Genomic DNA, 15,956 nt, shown 5'->3' on the forward strand with positions numbered 1-15,956 from the left:
AAACGGCGGTATAAATTTATCGTGGACGTGGACGACTGACAAGATTTCGGTTTTACTCTTCAGAAATTTTTCCAACTTAAAAAAGATTAAACACTTTTTCGCAATGGTCCAATGTTTGAATAACTAATTATTTTAATTATTTATTTAATTTAAAATATTGATTTTATTATAAAAATATGAATTTAAAATTTTGAGTTTTGAATTTTCTAGCATAGCTAATAGTCGAGCACTGACGAACTAACCTAACCTAACATTTTTTTATTAAACACGTGAAAGTGGTTAGTAGAAGCAAGTAGCAAGATGGTAGCAAGTAGCAAGTAGATGCATCAAGTGTCAAACGTGGAAGATCATGTATCAAATAGCTCAAAATAAATATATTAATAAATATATTAAATGTTATAAATATTAAGCAAGAATGGCAATGTTTACTGATTTAAATCTTAATTCATGGATTGTCAATCAATTAAAAGCCGTCGGTAAGTTGAAATCACATTTGTTCCTGAATAAAATGTTTAATAATAGTATAGTATATATAAAGAAGATATTTGATTATTTTCTTTATTTTTGTAAATTTTTCTTTAACCTTTGAGTTTCAAATATTTAGGCTTGAAAAATGCAAAACCAATTCAAAAAAACTGCATCCCTGCAATATTAGAAGGAAAAGATGTCATTGGATGTGCAAAAACTGGTAGTGGTAAAACATTAGCTTTTGCCTTACCAATTCTACAAAAACTTTCAGAAGATCCTTATGGTATATTTGCCCTTGTGTTAACACCAACCAGGGAACTAGCATTTCAAGTATAAATTGTTTTTTTAATCATCTTTGGTTTTTTATAAACAAATATTCTAATTTAAAATATTGTTGTTAGATATCTGATCAGTTTGCTGCAATTGGCAAAGCCATTAATTTGAGAAAAAGTACAATTGTTGGTGGCATGGATATGGTGGTACAGGGACAAGAGCTTGCAAAACACCCTCACATTGTTGTTGCAACTCCTGGAAGACTGGCTGATCATTTGGAAAGCTGCAATACTTTTTCATTGAAAAGAATCAAATTTCTTGTAATTGATGAAGCAGATAGATTACTTGGAGGAGATTTTGACAAGCAACTTAGCATTATATTTCAAGCTTTGCCAAAAGAAAAGCAATCTTTACTTTTCAGTGCTACAATTACTGATGCACTGGAAAGAGTGCAACAAGTGTCAAGCAGAGAATTTTTTATTTATCAGTCTGAAGATGACACAGGTATTGCAACTGTTAAAGAACTTGATCAGAGGTATGTGCTTTGTCCCAAAGATATTCGTGATGCTTATTTAGTTGAAGTTATCAGAACATTCAGAGCTGAAAATGGTGTTGGATCAATAATGATTTTCACTGATACTTGCAAGTCAGTTATATATTTTATTATTAACTATTTACTGTTCTTTTACTATTTTCTTAAAGTGCTCTTACTGATCCCCTTTATTCCAGACATTGTCAACTATTGTCTATGACATTGAATGAATTAGGCTTTGATAATGTAGCTCTGCATGGAATGATAAAACAAAAAGAGCGTTTAGCAGCTTTGACAAAGTTCAAATCAAATCAAGTTAAAATTTTGATTGCAACTGATGTGGCTGCAAGAGGTTTAGATATTCCAATAGTTACACTTGTAGTTAATCATAATATACCCAATGTACCTAAAGAATACATTCATAGAGTAGGTAGAACAGCTCGAGCTGGAAGAGGTGGTATGGCTATTAGTTTGGTAACTCCACATGACATTAAACTGTTGCATGCTATTGAGGAGATTATTGGTACAAAACTTAAAGAGTTTAAAGTTAATGGTAAGTGTTAGGAAAACCACTTGATTATCAAAAATTTTCACTATTTTCAATTTCTTGAAGATATTGTAATTTTCAGATAAAGAAATTGTCACAATTTTCACACAAATATCAGTGACGAAACGAGAAGCAGAAATCATTTTAGATGAAACTGATTTTTATGAGAAAAAAATGATAAACAAAAGAAAAAAGTTAATTATGGAAGGAATGGATCCTGAAGAAGTAGATGAGTTTCTAAATGAAAGAAAGAAACACAAAAAACCTAAAAAGAAAAAGACTGACCAAAAAATTAAAGAGGAAATTACACTTAAGAAAACTATTGATTCAGATTAAAACGTGTTTACATAATATGAAAATTGCCGTGAAAAAGTTTATTACATACATTATGTAATTGTAAATATTATATTTTAAGGTAGCACAACTACATTAAAAAATCATAAAATAATTAAATGACCTTATCGTTTTTTAATAAACGTAAATATTTTTTTATGTTATACGCGAATAGATATTTTATCGACTTTATTTTATCATTTAATTTGATTATCGTGAGTACAAAAGATAATTCTCAATATTTTTATACATCCTATTAGTACAGTGAATCACATACAAAAATTTTTAATTTCTAATACACAATATATTGAAAAAATACCTTTTTCATAAACTAAATAGTAGCTAATTTCTTTATCCACGTGAATGCTTGTTTCTAAAGTTGCTCTATACAATCAGCTGTAACCTTATACAGAAAAAAATTACATAATTCGAAACCAACGAAAGGAAACTCTTGAATATTCATTCTTAAAATACTAATGGGAGCGTCGTGTGATCGAAAACTTACTTGGAATTAATGCATTGATACATGTAAGTGAGATTATTACAAGTAAAAGACATAACGTAACGATAAGGAGTAAAAAAGAAAGTATTACTACTTAACAAAAAAGTAAACAATAAATCGTTCAGCTTTATCGCTCCCTTGCAAAAATCTCGGATCGGTAGAACAAACAATTGCGTATATGGCAATAGATTTGATTGTTTTTTGTGTAATGATACTTGTTACAGCCGAGCTCTAATCTTCTCCTGGTTTTGAATGAGTTGTAGTCGATCTAAGAAAGTATAAAGCTCGGCTACATATTCCTTGGGATGAGCCCGGAAGTGACCAACGTGAGGAGTATCCTCAAACACCTTCGTATATGTCTGAAAGACAAAACGTATTTCAATAGATAGTCATCTAAGCTAATTCCTGATTAAATAAATTAAATAAATATATCATTGCAAACCTTTGTTCCCAAAGATTCCCAAGAATCTCGAACTCGCATATTACTCTCCAGTGACCCGACAGGATCAGTTTTGCTGACTAAGAAGAGAGCAGGCGAGCGAACCAAGTTCAAGTGGAATAGTTGACTTGATCGAATCCAGTATTGAGTTGCTTGTTTGTGAAAAACTTTCATGTGATATCTATTAAAAAATTGTCGTGTATTATTTTGTATTCATTTTTTAAGTATACACACGAAGTCGATATTTTAAAACTGATAAAATACATACTGTTTTTTATATTTACATTACAATTTTATACTTAATTTGATAAATTAGACAAATGTAAAGAAATACTTTCTACACTTACTCAAGATACGATCTTGTAGCATTTTGAAGTACTTCGTTATTAGGGAAAATAGCTTTTGGAGTTCCAATAGTGAATTCGCTTATATCAGCTGCACTATCCCAAACGTGGCCGACAACTCGATTTATCACGTGGTCGTATTTTTTACGATCTTGATGCACGAAGTCCAAGACCTCACCCCACATGTAACCACCAACAGAAAAACCATGTAAAAGCACACGCTTGTATTGTTTGTTTTGATCCAAAAAGTCCAGCAGGTCTGATGCGATAATCTGAAGAAGAAATAACTATTGTGAATTTAAAATTATTTATGTACATCATACTTTGTGAATAAAGCATTTCATATTGTTCGTTTCGCATGCAAAAATATTACATATTTATATCATTAGCACTAAATTGTATTGAGCAATTCTGCGAAGCGATAACAAATATATCGATAGTTGCAACTCTTGTACTAGGTACAAAACGTTCTTGAACAATTACCGCATTCAAATATACATTGATTCATTTACATAAGCATCATGAAAATTTAAAACTTTTTTGTCAAAGTGCAAAGTACTAACTCTCGATCCATTGACAGGCCACATCAGCTGCCAAGGAGTGATAGATACAGTGACAACGTCGAAGCCTTGTTCCATGTAAAAATTGACGAATTTCATGATGTGCTTTCGCTTGGATTGCAACCAGCAAAGAAGTACAAGTAAAGGTCGTTCATCGGCGTTGGGATTGATAATAACTTTCTTGTCGACATTCTTTGTGATCGGCACGTTATCCTCGACGAGCAGCTCGATATTCTTTGTCAATCGATGTGTACTCAAAAAATTGCAGGCAACAAAGCCGAAAACCTGTTGAAAGAAAAAACGACATTTTAAATATACTGAACGATTGTAGTTGAGAAATACAAAAAATGTACCATGTTATCCCGTGGCCGTGGTTTGCCATTAGCGGAAAATCTTGGTAAAGCTTGAGCTCCAAACCTGGATCTTGCCAGGGCAGACAATGTCATCCTCATGAGGGCCATGATGATTGATCACACTCGCTGCGCATGAAAAATAAAAAAAATCTTAATAAAATGGCGTGCGTATGTGTACGCGTGTGCGTGCACATGTTTGTGTGTGTGTGCGTGCATGCGTGCGTGCGTGCGCGCGCGCGCGTGTGTGTGTATCGTAAATCGGCTCTATTCTATTTTTTCTTTTTCGTGCGCTCTCGAGACCTGACAATAATCTCATTTGCCTTAATCAGCGAAATAAAAAAACGCGGTATCACGACATATCGTGCACAGACGATTAATCTATCTAAGCTCGCGTGTATTTTACCGTCAGTTCAAAGTGCAGAAACACGCACGAGACACCAGTTTTACGTGCAACAACACTGTATTGTGTCCACCTTTTTAAAATATGTCATTGAAAAACCGGATATGCGACGTGTAGCGAGTGCTTTTTACCAATCGCTTTCGCGTTACGTTTCATATTACACATTACGTCAAATATCATAAAAATGCCTAGAGAATGTTGACGATTCAAATTTGATAGGATCTTGGAATACGTGAGATTCAAGGATTTTTAAATCAAATAAAAATCTAAAAGTGCTTAAAGAACCTTGATATTAATAAGACATATTTCATATAAAGTTGCAATATTCTTTTTAAATAAAACCTTCGTTAACGCTTTAAGGAAGAGTTTGCAGACTAGAAGAGAGAAACATCATTGACGCGATAAATATTCATGACTTTATATGTCCACCGCAAGCAAAAATTATACAGCAAAAAAGCATTCTCTCATCGTTCATTTTTTGACATACGTAAAAAAATTGAGTGATTTCGTGACTAAGAAGACGAACTTTGGCTTACAAATTTATAAAACATCAATATAATACAGTATATAAGGGAATGAAGTGTTGTAGTAGCAAACGGGTGATGACAATAATGACTTCTAATAATAAATCAGTAAACTCAAATTTGCTTGCCTTCTATAAAACATGTAACTTGAAGAGGAAAAAAACTGAAACCTCACTGCGAGACAAATGTTTATAAATGACGGAGAAATAACAGTATTATAGATATTACACATACACACACGCATACACGAACGCACGCACGCACGCACGCACGTACACATCTATAGGCATATTAACTTTCGTACATGGCAGAGGGAAGTCAGTCGTATGATCGAATCAAAGCCATTTAAAAAGTTCCACACCGACTGATTAGATGAACCTAATCGATGAAGTACACAACGGTAATGAATAATCGAAATATGATAGCATTTTTTAAAATTTCACTTGTTCATTGTCTCACGCATCACTGCATCAGTTTTTCTCGAATGCTGTAGTCATTTTCTCGCGTACATGAATAAACTATATAAATCTAAGTCACGCGATTTAAACAATTGCGATCCGTAGAATTCATCAACATTAAACGTATTCTCTTCGAGATAATGCTGCAGAAATCGTTCGACACTGCGCTATGGCTGATAATGTACTCGCTTACTTGGCAAATTATGCAAAAACGAGCACTCGCTAAGAATTAACAAAGAAATAAAAGTACGAATGTGCAACAGCATTGTGGCACGAGAGAAAGACATGTAAACACCATATGTACGAAGTAAAGTAGTTAGGCCATAGTTGACCCTGCAATTTGGAGCAAGTTGCTACTTACATTAAATATGTGTATATCTATAACATGGGACAGACTTACATTGAGGCAGAACCGAAAGCGGCGAGCGTGTTGTTATAGAAGGCAGCGGGAAACGACTCGTTATCGGCTTGGATGTGTGGTACGACCCCTTTAGACACTCTTCCGCGCTCTCTTTTTATCAATTATACTTGTATCGCCAACTTCCCTCCTCGATTCTTCTTGGCTCAGCTCAGTGTCGTAGTTGTTGAAAAATCGTTGTACATACCCCGTCGCAAGCAAAATTTCTGTTAAGGCACCACGTAAGAGACACCACAGCTGATCACCTCTCCTCTTTTGCTGCAGTTATGTACTGCTCACAGTTCACACAGCGCTAGTTCAGGAAACTGCTGATGTGCTTTTTACGTGATTCTCGAGGTGGCGCTCAGAGCAAAAGTTCAAAGAGGTTAGAATCGCTGCTGCGCTTTTACATGACGTAGGAACAAGTGCGTGTGTGATATGCGACTGCGACGAGGCCACCAGAGATGAACTGCAATGGAGGGCTACCCGCGAGCTCCGATAACAACCTCGGCTCCATGGACTGTACGCCCCTCGTCACCTGTAAGTGTAACTTAAGCTTTTTCAATTTTCACCCCTCTTTGGGTTATCGTTGATATTTTCGTATAACTCCGTTTGTACAAAATTTTGTTGTACGACTTTGCTCTCGATTTGTGTATTTTGTTATTGTTCAGACGTCTACAGAGTTTTCAAGTTTGTTGTTGTTTATTGATAGATAATGTCGTTTATTTTCGTCGCTTCTGTTTTGGATGCTGAATCTTTACGAAAATTGGCTTAAAACGTTGATGTATGTTTTTATGGCAGTCTTTATGGTGCTTCGTGTAATAAAATAACCGTCCAATTCGTTTAAATATTTTTTACTAAACAGCATATTTTTATCGAATTGGCAAGCAGCAATCGGTTGCTTTTTGATAACCACTTTAAACTGCTTTCTAATTGGTGTATGGGAGCTAACAGTACTTGATTTATGTAAGATTCTTGAGCATGTCATTATAGTAAATTCTTTTCTATTGTCACAATATGATGCATAAAAAAAATAGAATCTGTTTAGCATTTAATTTTTTTAAATTTTGCTTTTTAGAATAACCAAAAATTGTTAAAGAACTTTTATGTTTTTATTATTAAATAATTAGTAATCTTATAAATATAATAAAAATTACAAGTCATTAAAAGTGCAATAATTTGTATTTTCCATTTCTATTCACAGTCATTTAGTCATTTATTTTTTTGCTAAGAATTATATTATATTTTAATGTGATGATTTTGTAAAACTAAAAAGGGGAATGTTACTAACAAATAAATGATTTTGATTTAAAGATGCAGGAGATAAAGAATTATTCAATACCTTGGCAAATAACTTGGTCAAGTCAATACCCACTGATTCAGCCGAATGGAGAAGATCATATGACAGACCAATTAAACAAGTCAAACTTAATGCAAGGTTTGTTCCATTCTTGCAAGATATTTTACCAAAGGAAAAAGATTGCCATCTTGTCAAAAGGCCTATTTTTCATACATATTGGAGTGAATGCTCAGTAAGTATAAAAATTTACATTTTAAAACACAATTTTATTTCTGTATTTCAACTATATGTTCTATTTATAGGATGTTGATGTGTACAAGACATCTCTTAGAGATGACATAGACTCATGGTTGAAGATATTATCTAAAGCTGGCGTGCAAGACTGGATGATAGTTTTAGTTGAAACATATGACATTAAGAAAAGTAATAAATTATTGCCAAGAACAACTGTCTTGGACAAAATACGTAGTGATTTTGCTTCAAAACATGGAGACAGGTGAAAAAATAAGCCTTTAAAAAATATCCTCTAGTGTTGTATTGAAATTGCCATACTCAATTATCTTGTCAATAGGTGTCTATCCATAATCAATCCAATAAAATCTGAATCTCGTTCGGCTGAGTCATGGAGGGGGTTAATAACTCGAATAAGACATTTGATGCTCACAGCTTATGATCGTACTCTTTTAAAATTTGAAGAAATAATCAGAGAACATAGAGAAAAAAGAAACCAGATTGGTTGGAACTTCTGCCATTATTTTTTACTCCAGGTAATCAATTATTTTTAAAAAAGGTAAACATTTACACAATACATTGCTTATTGCAAATTGTATTTCAGGAAGAACTAGCCTTCGTTTTAGAAATGCTAGGTTTATACGATGAAGCTTTAGTACAATATGATGAACTAGATGCTCTTTTTACACAATTTGTCATAAACTCAAATGTTGGAGGTGAGATCTCCAGTTTCTATTAGTCAGTACAAACTGATAAATCTGCAATGTGCAAATAAATTTCTCATATTTCTAGATACTCCAGCATGGCTGAGTTCATTTCAAAGTCCTTTGAACAAATGGTCAGGTGTAAATCTTAACAATAGCTTAGATTATCATGCAAGAATTTTAATAGCTGAATGTAAAGCGTCGCTACTAGATCTTCGAAGTTATTTGTTCGGCAGACAATGTGCTATGTTACTATTGTTGAGAAGGTCATGGGAGGTTAGTACTCTGCTCTTTTATTTTTTTAATAAAGTAATAAATTTTTTAAATGAGATGTATTTTTAGATGGCACAACGTTGTCTTACCTTTGTGCACGATACAATGAACGAGTTACGTATACTTGAGGTACAACGACCCGAAGGTTCGGTCGAGTGTTGGGCATTCTTGTGTGCATTGGAAGTCCTTGACGCATGTCAATCGTCATCGTCAACTATTGACAACAATCAGTTATTAGATTTGTGCTCATCGTATACTGCAAGCTTGTGGGCATTAGCCAGAGACAAGGTGCGTCACTATTGCTAAAGCATAATTGTTTTGACGCTAGCTAATCGGCTGCGAGTCACGTACTTAACTATCTGCAGTGACTCACCGTTTGTTAATTTATTGACGTCAAGTTTTCTACGACTTGGCAAAGTTTATCACTTTTGCTAAATTTTCTAGAAGTTCATAGTGCACAAAGTATCACTAAGTGTTTTGGCCTGTATCTGTCTATTTATCTATCCAAGCGCAAAGTTATGGAAATCAAATTTTGAACTATTGTTGTGAAAAGTGTATCAATTCAAATGATTATTCCCTTGCCAATGGTGTAGTTTTCAAATAAAATTTAGTATTATTTCTATATTTATAATCTCATAAAATCAAGTTAAATTCAATGTTTCACGTTAACTAGTTTCTAAAAGTTTTTCGCTTATCAAAGAAATTGAACCATTCCATTTCTACAATTTTAAAAATATATAAAAATTCAAATGCACCATAAAAATCTAAAATGACTAATTTACCTTGATAGTTGGAAAGCTTAGGCAAGATGTGCGGTTTGATGCCTGGTAATGAACCAACGAGCGAACAATTGCACACAGTAGTATACCTGATCGCAGGTATGGGCGACTCGGAACCGGCAAGTAATGAACCCGACAAACCTACGCCCACGGATAAACTAAAAGAAGCACTCTCGTCGAAAGAAGCCTTCAAGAAACAATATCTCTATCATGCTGAACTTGGTAATTATCGTTTTATTTCTTCGTTTTAAATGATTTTAAATAGCACTGTCGTTGTTGAAAAATATAGAAAATATAATGCATAAATGGTTTTATTATCGGTAACTGGTTGGTTTACGTAGTTAGCGCTTATCAATATTCACTTGTAAAATCAATTATTAATGTTTTAAGTGTAAACCTTTTAGTACGCGAGGACGTTTTAGCGTGAAGTGCAGTACAAAGGCTTTAGTACAATAATATCTAAGAAGTTTTAGTAAAATATGTTTTATTTTAACTGCTCATTTAATTAATGATTATCGTCAAGCTGTCTAAAAAAATTTTAAAAATTACAGACAATTAAATAATGAATAAGTTTTCATTATCTTCGAATGTAATCAAAACGATTATCAAATAAAATCTAGATGAAAACCAATTTTCTAAATCCCTTTTCTTTCATTCACAGCAATGGGTACGTTCAAGCACGTGAACAGAATACGCTCAGCGCGAATGATTGGCAAAGACTTAGCACGCTTCTACAGTGACATGAGTGAAAATCAAAAAGCCGTAGTCTTCCTTTTGGATGCATTGCAGACTTACAGTTCAGAAGGTTGGACTCGCTTAGCAGCTCAAACACAACACGAGTTGGCACAATGTTATAAAAAGATGGACGACGTCGAACGTTACACTAAAGTTTGCGCAGCGATCGCTGCCTCGGAAATTCTTCACATGACTATTCGCAATTCTTATCTCGACGAAATGCTCGCCTATACGAAAATGCTTGCGAATCCACAGCCATTATTGACGGAATTATCGAGTAGTTTTACCATTCTGGAGATGGAAGTCAACGTTACCGATAAGGTCATTCAGGATTGCGATGTGAGGGTCGAGGTTGTATTGCTTAGTCAACTGCCTAGGCCCATCATGTGCACGAAGGCTGAGTTGTCGGTTGAAGACGTACAGAAACCAAATGTTAAGAAAAAAGGAATGCAGGGCTCAGAATCGAATATTGAATTGTAAGTTGTCTTCTCTCTGTTAATTTGGAATCGTGAAATTTTATAGTTTTGCAAATAATGAAATATACTTTTATTCTAGATTGTTAAAGTGTAAAATAGACGAAACAAAACCATGTGATCCATGCCTCCGAAAATTGTCGGTAACGAGAAATTTAATTTACAAGGAAGACAAAACAATTGGATCTGCCGGTGTGGAGATTGGAAAAAGCACGAAAGCTCCGATCAAGCGGTCAGACAGCGTAAAGCAGCGAAAGCCTTCGATGAATATTAAAGGTGATTTCGCTGGAGCTCTTAGTACTTCAGAGGAGTTTGTTCTTCAACCTGGGATAAATAAACTTACATTAACGAAGCGTGTAGACCATCCTGGCCTCTACAGAGTTGGTCAATTGGCACTGGTTATCGAGAAAAAACTTAAGTTTTTATCGTCCGTATTGGAACCTCGATTGTGTTATTCGGTAAACATTAGTCAAAAAAATATTTAAAAACTAACACAGTACAATGAAACAATTATGTTGCTTTTATTGACAGGTGGCGAAGACACCGCCTACAATCACGTTGAACTGCTCGAGAGATTTACTGGCAGGTTTAGCACAGAGTGTGGAACTAGTCATATCGAGTGGCAGTGTGAGAATAAATGAAGGTTCAACGGTAAAACTAAGGACATCGAGAGGAATGACAGTATCCAAAATAGAGGAGAACAAAGATGGCCAGACGGAAACTGCGGCGAGAGAGATCGAAATTGTTATTCCACCTTGCGAACCTTTTGAAACCACAAGGTTGAAGCTTGTAATGTTCGCAGAATTGCCACCTAAGAGAGATTCGTCTTCGATGGAGCACAAGGTAACTACTGATTTTTTTGTGATAGGAATGAGATTGTTTTTGTCAACGAAGATGAGAAAGTAAAAATTTCGATGATTATATTTTTATTACTCTTGAAATGTTATAATTTAATTGTATTTTCATTAATGTTTTTACAAAATGATTTGTCAAAATTCTAACTACTGATGTTCTTTCAAGTTGTAAAGATATCGCTAACACAACTATATTTTTACATTCACAGTTAAATATCCAATGTCCATGGAACGCAGAAGAAAGCATAACACTTCATTTCGGCACGCCTCTCATGTCAACGATGAAACTTCACACAGCCAAGAGACGTAAATTCATACAGATAATCGTAACAGGATTGTCAAATCAGTTGTTACAACTCACTGAGCCTCAATTAACAAGTGGTACATCGGTAGACGTACATTTCAAGAGTTTGAATCCCACAGCTGGACAAAAACTTGTGATTGGAAACAGTATGTCTGTATCGTTTATGTGGGAAGTCGAGATTGGATATGATGATGAACGTTCAACCATACCTATTAAAACTGATTTCAAAGTGAAATATATCGCGATTAAAGATATCGAAGATTTGGATGAGATTGATAACGATAGGGTACGTAGTAGAAAAAAGTGTATTTTTTAATTTAGCGAACGAAAACATTATCGAAATTTTGTTCATTCAATTTTAGAGTGATAAGGGCGTTGTTGATGATCCACTCCACATTCGCGACTTGGAAAAAGTCGAAAAGGAGAGCAACATGTATTGGTGTAATTTCGACGTAGTCGACTACTCGGTAATAACATTTGAAATAACACATAATTGTGTTTTCCTCGTGTGTTTTCAAATTAACACAAATATTAACACAGCCACAACTCAGACCATAACCAAACTAACAAATCTAACGAAATATTGCGCGTGAAACGAAAAAGATCCTCGAAAAACTCTCAGTTAAAGTCGAGCCGTGTGTGTGCGCGCCAATCACATTTTACAGACGCTGTTCACGGTATCGTCGCGAGTCGAGCCAATAAGCGGTGGCGGTGAGTTTTGTCGTGCAGGTAGTATGTGCCACCTCTGCCTCACAGTCACTCGTATGCAACCAATATCGTCATCAACCAATCATCATCATCATCAACATCACCACCCGCCACAACTTATGTATGAGGTACTCGCTGATCAAACAATGTGGGCTGTTTGTGGACGTACTGCTGGCGTCGTTTCTCTTGAGGTCTTAGAAAAGCAGAGTGTTACATTGGACGTTATGCCACTGACCAGTGGTTATTTGCCACTGCCTGTTGTCAGACTGTCGCGGTATATTCCTGCAGCGGTCGAGCTTAAAAACGGTAATGTTTTTCATCAGAAGCTTCTTCTAGTTTTATTAGTGCATTTTGAATGATTGTTTGCTGATTAATGGGTTGCTTTTTTATCATCATCTACGGTTAGCAATTAGGAACTAGCCGATTATGGAAATTTACACGTTATTACTTCTTTATTACATAAACTAAGAGTATTATATTTTATTATTTTATTAAAAATATTTATGGAATACAATCCTTTTGTGGTAATGGTAATTTGTACTAATTTATATTTTTTTAGATCCCACTAGAAAAAATGATTTAGGTGCAGGTGTAGGACCAAGACTTGAGCCATTTAGCCCAGGTCAAGTATATAACGCGAGCAAAGCCCAGCAAGTTCATGTGTTGCCGACCGCGCCGATGACCAACGAAATCAACTGAGCCATTGACATACGAGTAACTTCGCTTTAATTTCGTGTTCAATAATTGCCCGACAACAAAATATCACATGGTGAAGACAATACTAAATACAGGGCTATAGTTAAAAGGTTTTTGACTTTCTTTAATCTATTACCAACATATTTTTTAAAAGCTTATATGAGATTTCAATGAAACCAGATGAAATTTACATTTTTTGTCACTCTACGGGAAAATTTCCCTTTTTTGTTTTTTATCGTGTTACATTACTCTTTTGTCAAAAATTATAAACTTGATAAACAGTGTTTAGATGATAAATTTAAAAAATAATATTTTGTATTGAAATATTTATAGAAAAATTATTTTGTACATTTGGAAATTTTCGGCGAGTGTTCTGCGGTCGATTGTATGGTTTAGCGTAAGAAAACTATTCATGACAAGTTAAGTTTCTGTAAATTTCGGATAAATTGTTTTTTTACTGTGCTTTAAGAATTAAACATTCTATTAAATTATACTTTTATATTCTACTGTTAATATGAATTAGTTAATTTACTATGCGCTTGATTGTGAGCAATAGGTTAAACATTCATGAGCGCTTTCGGTACTTTCCATTATTTATTATAGAACGATGTAATATGAATCGCGTTGCCATGCTGTAATATTAAATTTGTCATAGTTTTTCACATTTTTTACGGCTACACTTAGAACATTTGGAAACTTGTGTACATACGCAATACAACTAATACTCAATTTTGTTATTGTTGTAGAATTACAGATATTTCTAATAGTTATAAAATTTTTTAATAGTTCTATTTCATTAAACAAAGAAGTATCACTGAATATGAAATAACTTATTTAAAAATGGTTCAAGACCAATTAATTCAAAGTTCTTTTATTATTTTTCTTTATTTCAATAGGTACTATTAATATATTATTCATCAAATTTAATATGTATATCACAATGAGCAAATGTGTAAATATGTAAAAGTACAAAAACATTGTAAATATGCAGATGGCTTGAATATCATTTGTATATTAATAATTTAAAGTTCTGTTAGAACTACATAACATATCTTGTCATATATATTTGTACTGTATATCTTGTTCAGATAAGCAAATGTCAAGGCACTGATAACAGTTTTAAAAACTTTACTGGAATATGTACTGTACCAGTAGTAGGTGTAAATAAAAATGAATTGTTATTAAATTCTTTTAGTTATGCATCAATACCTTCCTAATTTATTTCATGACAAAGAACAGTATTAAAGTTAATATTCATTAAAGAGCTTAAAATTATTTATTCTTTACAAAACTCACGTTATTACTGTTAGTGATACAAAATATGTACTTTTTACATGATTATTTGGTACTGAAAATCCTTAATTTCTTAAAAATTAATCAATAAGTTGGTAAAGGTTTTTGTGTGAGTAAAAGGCCAAATCTGCGCTTTAATGTGATGCGTTCTCTGGAGTATTTGTCTTCGGGTGAGAATCGAGCTAAAAATAATAATTTACATCGATTAATTATTAAAGATTTATATATGGAAAGTTAAATCAACAATATTTAATAAAATTTAGTACCTGGGTGAGCTGACATAGTTGGCTTTCCATAAGGATCAATTTTCTAAAAAAATATGAATTGAACAATTTTTATAAACATAATTGTTAAATTTAAATTAAAATGTCGTATTCTGCAATAATAAAAGAATGAATAATGTAGTAGAAATTAAAACTGAATCTAAATTGGTCTTGACAACATGAACACTTCTACAGAATCTATATTTGTTTTTAATATATGATCGGTATTTTGAGTGTTTGAGAGACACATTTTAAATGTTTATGATTATATTTTATCAAGTGAATTTAAATAAGTGAATTTTTTTACAAGTCTACATACAAAGAAATTTGTAATAAAGTATTTCCAAAACTAACCGTGGCTTTTAAGCGTAAAAAATAATGAGGAAAAAACGGCCTAACCTAAACTTTTAGAAGTTAATCAAAAACAATTTAACAAATAATTACCTTGAGGGTATATATACGGTTGCCCTCGTCGTCCAAGTAGTACATAAGATACATGATTGATTATTATGTATTCTCGATAAGAAAATAAAAAGCAAACAACCCTCTACGCAAAAACAACGTGTTCGACAACAACAGCTTTTAACCTTAAGCTAAGCTATATCGCACATTAGCCACATCTGACGCGACGTCCCACGTGCGTTAGTGAAATTGACGGTCGCAAAACGGCGGCGCGTTTGATGAAAAATCTCTGGGCTAGTCGGCTCGAGTGCGCATGCGACTCTCCAGCGCGTTTTTTCCAATTTTCGAGCCTCGTCGTATGTTATTGAAAGTGCTGGCACTGAATCGTATGGAATTTCTTAATAAAACGCTAATTGGGCATTTGATTCGTTTCAGTATTGCCGTGGCTTCCGTTCGCTTTGTAATCACGTGCGTGCTAGTTTTTTTGTTTCATTTGTTCAATACGACGTAGATTGACTGCTATGGAGAAAAATTAGTATTGACAAATCGTGAGTGGCATTGATGGAAATTTTCATGAAAGTACTCGGAGATTTCAGCATGTTATTCATTCAAACGTTTATGCGAAGGTAACATTTATTCTCGGCCACTTGAAACCTTGACATTGTTCCTCGAGTGTTTGTTTATTGATACTCATTTCGGCAAATAATAAATAATTACATCTAAAAAGTCTAAATATGCAAATGATCTTCATAAAAGTCGATTTGAGTTGCCTATTACTGTGAACTAATCTTCAGTCGCGCTTCGTCTATCT

At 33.8% G+C, this 15,956-nt stretch overlaps 3 protein-coding genes across 6 annotated transcripts; 2 read left to right on the top strand and 1 right to left on the bottom strand.

Moving 5' to 3' along the window:
* The first annotated feature begins 328 nt into the window (after positions 1–328).
* Positions 329–2,168, top strand: LOC131665853 (probable ATP-dependent RNA helicase DDX49). Of its 2 annotated transcripts, none has more exons than XM_058938021.1 (5): positions 329–476; positions 591–798; positions 870–1,387; positions 1,471–1,826; positions 1,903–2,168. In XM_058938021.1, exons 1-5 carry the CDS (start codon positions 448–450, stop codon positions 2,154–2,156), a joined length of 1,365 nt encoding a protein of 454 aa, XP_058794004.1. In that variant the 5' UTR covers positions 329–447; the 3' UTR covers positions 2,157–2,168. The 2 variants fall into 2 exon arrangements, with proteins under 2 accessions (XP_058794004.1, XP_058794003.1); XM_058938020.1 differs by having other exon boundaries at positions 605–798.
* Positions 2,169–2,320: 152 nt separating this feature from the next.
* Positions 2,321–6,419, bottom strand: LOC131665854 (uncharacterized). Of its 2 annotated transcripts, XM_058938023.1 has the most exons (7): positions 6,134–6,272; positions 5,580–5,653; positions 4,352–4,477; positions 4,002–4,283; positions 3,442–3,710; positions 3,098–3,275; positions 2,321–3,014 (listed from the first exon to the last, which is right to left on the bottom strand). In XM_058938023.1, exons 3-7 carry the CDS (start codon positions 4,457–4,459, stop codon positions 2,874–2,876), a joined length of 978 nt encoding a protein of 325 aa, XP_058794006.1. In that variant the 5' UTR covers positions 4,460–4,477; positions 5,580–5,653; positions 6,134–6,272; the 3' UTR covers positions 2,321–2,873. The 2 variants fall into 2 exon arrangements, with proteins under 2 accessions (XP_058794006.1, XP_058794005.1); XM_058938022.1 differs by lacking the exon at positions 5,580–5,653 and having other exon boundaries at positions 6,134–6,419.
* Positions 6,420–6,530: 111 nt separating this feature from the next.
* Positions 6,531–14,560, top strand: LOC131665852 (trafficking protein particle complex subunit 10). 2 transcript variants are annotated; one of them, XM_058938018.1, is made up of 15 exons: positions 6,531–6,670; positions 7,445–7,662; positions 7,733–7,926; positions 8,002–8,197; positions 8,266–8,377; positions 8,454–8,641; positions 8,708–8,926; positions 9,429–9,639; positions 10,079–10,628; positions 10,708–11,083; positions 11,157–11,468; positions 11,689–12,069; positions 12,146–12,250; positions 12,449–12,797; positions 13,051–14,560. In XM_058938018.1, the coding sequence occupies exons 1-15, from the start codon at positions 6,595–6,597 to the stop codon at positions 13,188–13,190; spliced, it is 3,627 nt and encodes a 1,208-aa protein (XP_058794001.1). In that variant the 5' UTR covers positions 6,531–6,594; the 3' UTR covers positions 13,191–14,560. The 2 variants fall into 2 exon arrangements, with proteins under 2 accessions (XP_058794001.1, XP_058794002.1); XM_058938019.1 differs by lacking the exon at positions 12,449–12,797.
* Positions 14,561–15,956: the final 1,396 nt, after the last annotated feature.

Source organism: Phymastichus coffea, unplaced genomic scaffold (assembly GCF_024137745.1).
Source record: "Phymastichus coffea isolate CEN01 unplaced genomic scaffold, Cenicafe_Pcof_1.1 PCOF00054, whole genome shotgun sequence".
Classification (NCBI taxonomy): Eukaryota; Metazoa; Arthropoda; class Insecta; order Hymenoptera; family Eulophidae; genus Phymastichus; species Phymastichus coffea.

Excerpts from the sequence above, each read along its gene's own strand:
- LOC131665853 (XM_058938020.1), top strand. The coding sequence starts at position 416 with ATGGCAATGTTTACTGATTTAAATCTTAATTCATGGATTGTCAATCAA. Across the intron at positions 477-604 it reads CAATCAATTAAAAGCCGTCG|GCTTGAAAAATGCAAAACCA; the intron begins GTAAGTTGAAAT and ends TCAAATATTTAG. Across the intron at positions 1,827-1,902 it reads TAAAGAGTTTAAAGTTAATG|ATAAAGAAATTGTCACAATT; the intron begins GTAAGTGTTAGG and ends TGTAATTTTCAG.
- LOC131665854 (XM_058938022.1), bottom strand. The coding sequence starts at position 4,459 with ATGGCCCTCATGAGGATGACATTGTCTGCCCTGGCAAGATCCAGGTTT. Across the intron at positions 3,711-4,001 it reads GGCCTGTCAATGGATCGAGA|ATTATCGCATCAGACCTGCT; the intron begins GTTAGTACTTTG and ends TTTCTTCTTCAG. Across the intron at positions 3,015-3,097 it reads GGGAATCTTTGGGAACAAAG|ACATATACGAAGGTGTTTGA; the intron begins GTTTGCAATGAT and ends TTTGTCTTTCAG.
- LOC131665852 (XM_058938018.1), top strand. The coding sequence starts at position 6,595 with ATGAACTGCAATGGAGGGCTACCCGCGAGCTCCGATAACAACCTCGGC. Across the intron at positions 8,378-8,453 it reads CATAAACTCAAATGTTGGAG|ATACTCCAGCATGGCTGAGT; the intron begins GTGAGATCTCCA and ends TCATATTTCTAG. Across the intron at positions 9,640-10,078 it reads TCTCTATCATGCTGAACTTG|CAATGGGTACGTTCAAGCAC; the intron begins GTAATTATCGTT and ends TTTCATTCACAG.